The sequence below is a fragment of the Lathyrus oleraceus genome, chromosome 2 (assembly GCF_024323335.1).
Source record: "Lathyrus oleraceus cultivar Zhongwan6 chromosome 2, CAAS_Psat_ZW6_1.0, whole genome shotgun sequence".
Taxonomy (NCBI): Eukaryota; Viridiplantae; Streptophyta; class Magnoliopsida; order Fabales; family Fabaceae; genus Lathyrus; species Lathyrus oleraceus.
In genome coordinates, this window is record NC_066580.1 from 482,148,320 (window position 1) to 482,151,850 (window position 3,531).

General features: G+C 31.7%; 1 protein-coding gene across 1 annotated transcript; it reads left to right on the plus strand.

Moving 5' to 3' along the window:
* Positions 1–854: 854 nt before the first annotated feature.
* On the plus strand, positions 855–3,531 carry LOC127120685 (uncharacterized). The gene is made up of 4 exons (XM_051051201.1): positions 855–1,322; positions 2,023–2,259; positions 2,356–2,573; positions 2,893–3,531. Exons 1-4 carry the CDS (start codon positions 1,047–1,049, stop codon positions 3,101–3,103), a joined length of 942 nt encoding a protein of 313 aa, XP_050907158.1. The 5' UTR covers positions 855–1,046; the 3' UTR covers positions 3,104–3,531.

Here is a 3,531-nt window from a genome sequence, read left to right on the forward strand (position 1 = left end):
ATTTTGTAATACGACTAGAAATATTTATTTTTAAGAAGAAGCAGATAATATATAAAAAAAAGATAGGAAAATTAATCAATAGAACTTGAAATATGAATAAGGCAATCAGATCAGAGCAGAACAACGATGACGAGAGTAACAATGGTGGCGGCCGATGAGAGCAACATTTCAGTGAGAAAAAAAATTTGTGACTTAAGATCTTTTACTTTTTATATTTGGAATTTGGTTGTTGATGCTGTGTTTTTCTAAAAGAAAATAAACTTAAATAAAGATGGAGAAATGTTGATTTTACTATAAAATTTGGGTCTAATAATGAGATTAATAAAATATCAAGTGGATAATTATAGCTATCGGTTAATCAATTTGATGGTTTCTAAAATTTAAAATTCCAAACCAAACTGACACATATATTTTTATATTTATTTGTTTTTTATTAATATTATATATTAATTTATTATTAGATAATACTTATTTTTTAAATATTATTTACTAATTCGATTTAATTTATTTATTTTTATTATTTTATTTATTTTAATCTTAAGCAACTATTATCATTTTAAATTTTAATTTTTAATATATTATATATTATATATTATATCAAATTTATTATTTATTTATATATTTTATAATATTAATAAAAATATAATTTGTGATTTGGATATTCAAAAAATTGATCTAAATCAAATTTCGTAACATTAAATCGGATTGGATCAATTTTTTTATCTAATCATTCAAAATTAAATCGAATAGTATATAATTTATCTTTAAATCGAATAATATTTTATTTCAAAATCGATCCAAACCAAATTACGAATTTCTTTATGTTATGACCAATTAGGTAATTTCCTTGAATGTATGGTGAGATGCAAAATGTGAAGTTTCAATTCCGAAAAGATATGGTAATGAATAATATTGGCATATCCCATTTCTGTGAATCAAATTCACTCACTCATTCCCTTTGGGGGAATTCTCACCAATTGCAATGAAGAATTTCTAATCAACCTTCTTCAACCTTTCACACCATTCAATATATTTGAAAACTTTCCATGGCATCTATGAACCAAGATAACAATGTTGACGAAGATCCTCATGTCAACGAGAAAGACCCATTGATTCATACTTATAACAAAACCACCGATGGCAGCGGTGATTACATTGATTTGGTGACGCCCCACCGTGATTCTATACCGGAAACCACCGTTCTGTCTCCTCCACCGCCACCACCTTTGCTGTATTGGGTTAAATTAGGGGTGCTTCTCCTCGCCCTTAGCGTTCTAGGTCTGGTTGTTTTCAATTGGGTTGGACCATTCTTCATTCAAAAGGTTTTTTTCTTCTTCTTTGATATTCATCACCAAATCATGTTTTTCATTTTGCATGTAAGATTATATTATAATAATGCAGGTTTCTCTATTTCAATGTGCATGATCATAATCATCAATGCAATCTCAATATTTTTCACAATTTCAATTTAATAATGGTTAAGAATCGTGAACCTACAAAACTAGCTTTTAGGGTGAGGATTGCCGCCATTTATAAACACAGGTTCCGGCCACTCTTAAATATGACTGACTGAATATATGGAGCATGAAAATAAATAGAAAGTGATCCGATAGCAGAAACTTGATAGGGGATAAGGATTACCCCCACTTATAAACACATCACATGCAGACGAAAATTCCAACACCCTCTCACGCGCGGGCCTTAATGAGGTGGAAGCGTGGATGTTGCAGGATCTATGATATACTTCTGATATCATGTTAAGAAATGTTGTTTAAGCCGAACTCAACCTTACAAAACCGGTTTGCAGAGTGGAATCCTACTTATAACAATAAATGTTTAGTATATTTGTCAGTTAAGCTAGCGCGACATCCTATTTATTCAACTTTTAGTTTAAATGGTAAAATTTCAGCCACTAAACTATTTGAAGAAAAAAAAATTGTTTAGTAGATTTGTCTCTCAATTTTATAACATTCTTAAGATACAATATGCATAATCTCAATATAACATATCTTTATTTTTCAGGTGTTTATTCCCTTAATAAAATGGCAGGAAGAGACATTCACTACCACACAGTTATCTATTATAGTGTTTGCTTCAATATCAATATTTCCTACCATACTTTTACCATCTTCACCTTCTATGTGGTTTGCTGGAATGATATTTGGTTATCTTTATGGTTTCTTGATAGTAATGTCTGCAGCAGTTATTGGAGTATCACTCCCTTTTTTCATTGGCTCAATGTTCCATCATAAAATTGAAGTATGTGCCTTATCTTTATCTAAGTTGGTGTTTTTCTCTTAATGTTTATATCATTTGTGCTAATTAGAATTGAGGAATTTGTGATTCTTTTTATAGGGGTGGTTAGACCAATATCCAAAGAAAGCTACTGTTTTAAGATCTGCTGGTGGAGGAAATTGGATTCATCAGTTTAGAGCAGTTGCGCTAATAAGGATTTCTCCATTTCCTTACATACTTTATAACTATTGCTCTGTGGCAACAAAAGTTCAATATGGTCCTTACTTGTGTGGATCTTTGGCTGGAATGACGCCGGAAGTAATTGCTTCGATTTACACGTAGGATCTCTTTTTCCCTCTCTCTTTTCGTTGATTGTTTGTGAGCTAGTGCTTATTAGATTTTGTCTGAATAAAAGTGTGAATCTGGGCTAAAAGTCATGTGTGCGCTTGTTGTTTATTATGCGATGGAGTATTGTAAATGGCAGAGTAAACTTGTTTTTATAGATTTAGTTCTTATCGCTTCGATTCGTAAAAAATAAGGGAAAGGATTTAGCTTGTCATCTCTTGACAAAATTCGTTTTTACAAATATCTTACTAGTTACTAGTTATATAACGAGTGATAAAATAATTGTGTCTTGAACTCTGTCTAATTCTGCAGGGGAATTTTGATACGAGCATTGGCTGATGTATCACACAAAACAAAGTTTCTATCTGCTCCACAGATTGCCTTCAATGTTGCTGGCGTCTGCATAGCTATCGGTACAACAGTATTTTTCACACTCTATGCCAAGAGACAGCTCGACATGTTGCGAAAAGAAGATGAACTGCTATTGAAAAAACATCATTATGGCTCATTATATATTAACTGATGCATGCTACAAAATTGGATGAGATCTTACCACTTAAGGAGCCTCACGCCGTTGTCTATGAGAGGCCCATGAGGGTTACTGAGGAACAATCTGAAAAAAGTTTTACTTCTCCTGTTGTTTCAATAAATAAAAAGGAAGTGTAGAGTTTTCTTTCAGTCAAAAGAAAGTGTGGAGTTAAAATTGTTCTTCGACATAATCCATATAGTACAAGGTATGTAATTTAGCTTGTAATTGTTTTGGCGCCCGCACATTCTCCTGTCCTCCATCTCAGATTCTGTGTCTCATAGCTCAGCAGAGTATTTTTGTGTTGGTTTTTAATTTTTCTTTCTTTGTATTCACCATTTGTCCAAATGTTAAAAACTTGTACTAATGCTTACTGAACATATATTACAATGGCTTAAATCCAATGTCTTGTACAATTGACTCTA

What these genes read in the sequence shown, in the direction of transcription:
- LOC127120685 (XM_051051201.1), top strand. Translation starts at nt 1,047, where the DNA reads ATGGCATCTATGAACCAAGATAACAATGTTGACGAAGATCCTCATGTC. An exon ending in GACCATTCTTCATTCAAAAG is followed by an intron (nt 1,323 to 2,022) that starts GTTTTTTTCTTC and finishes TTTATTTTTCAG; the next exon opens with GTGTTTATTCCCTTAATAAA. An exon ending in TGTTCCATCATAAAATTGAA is followed by an intron (nt 2,260 to 2,355) that starts GTATGTGCCTTA and finishes TTCTTTTTATAG; the next exon opens with GGGTGGTTAGACCAATATCC.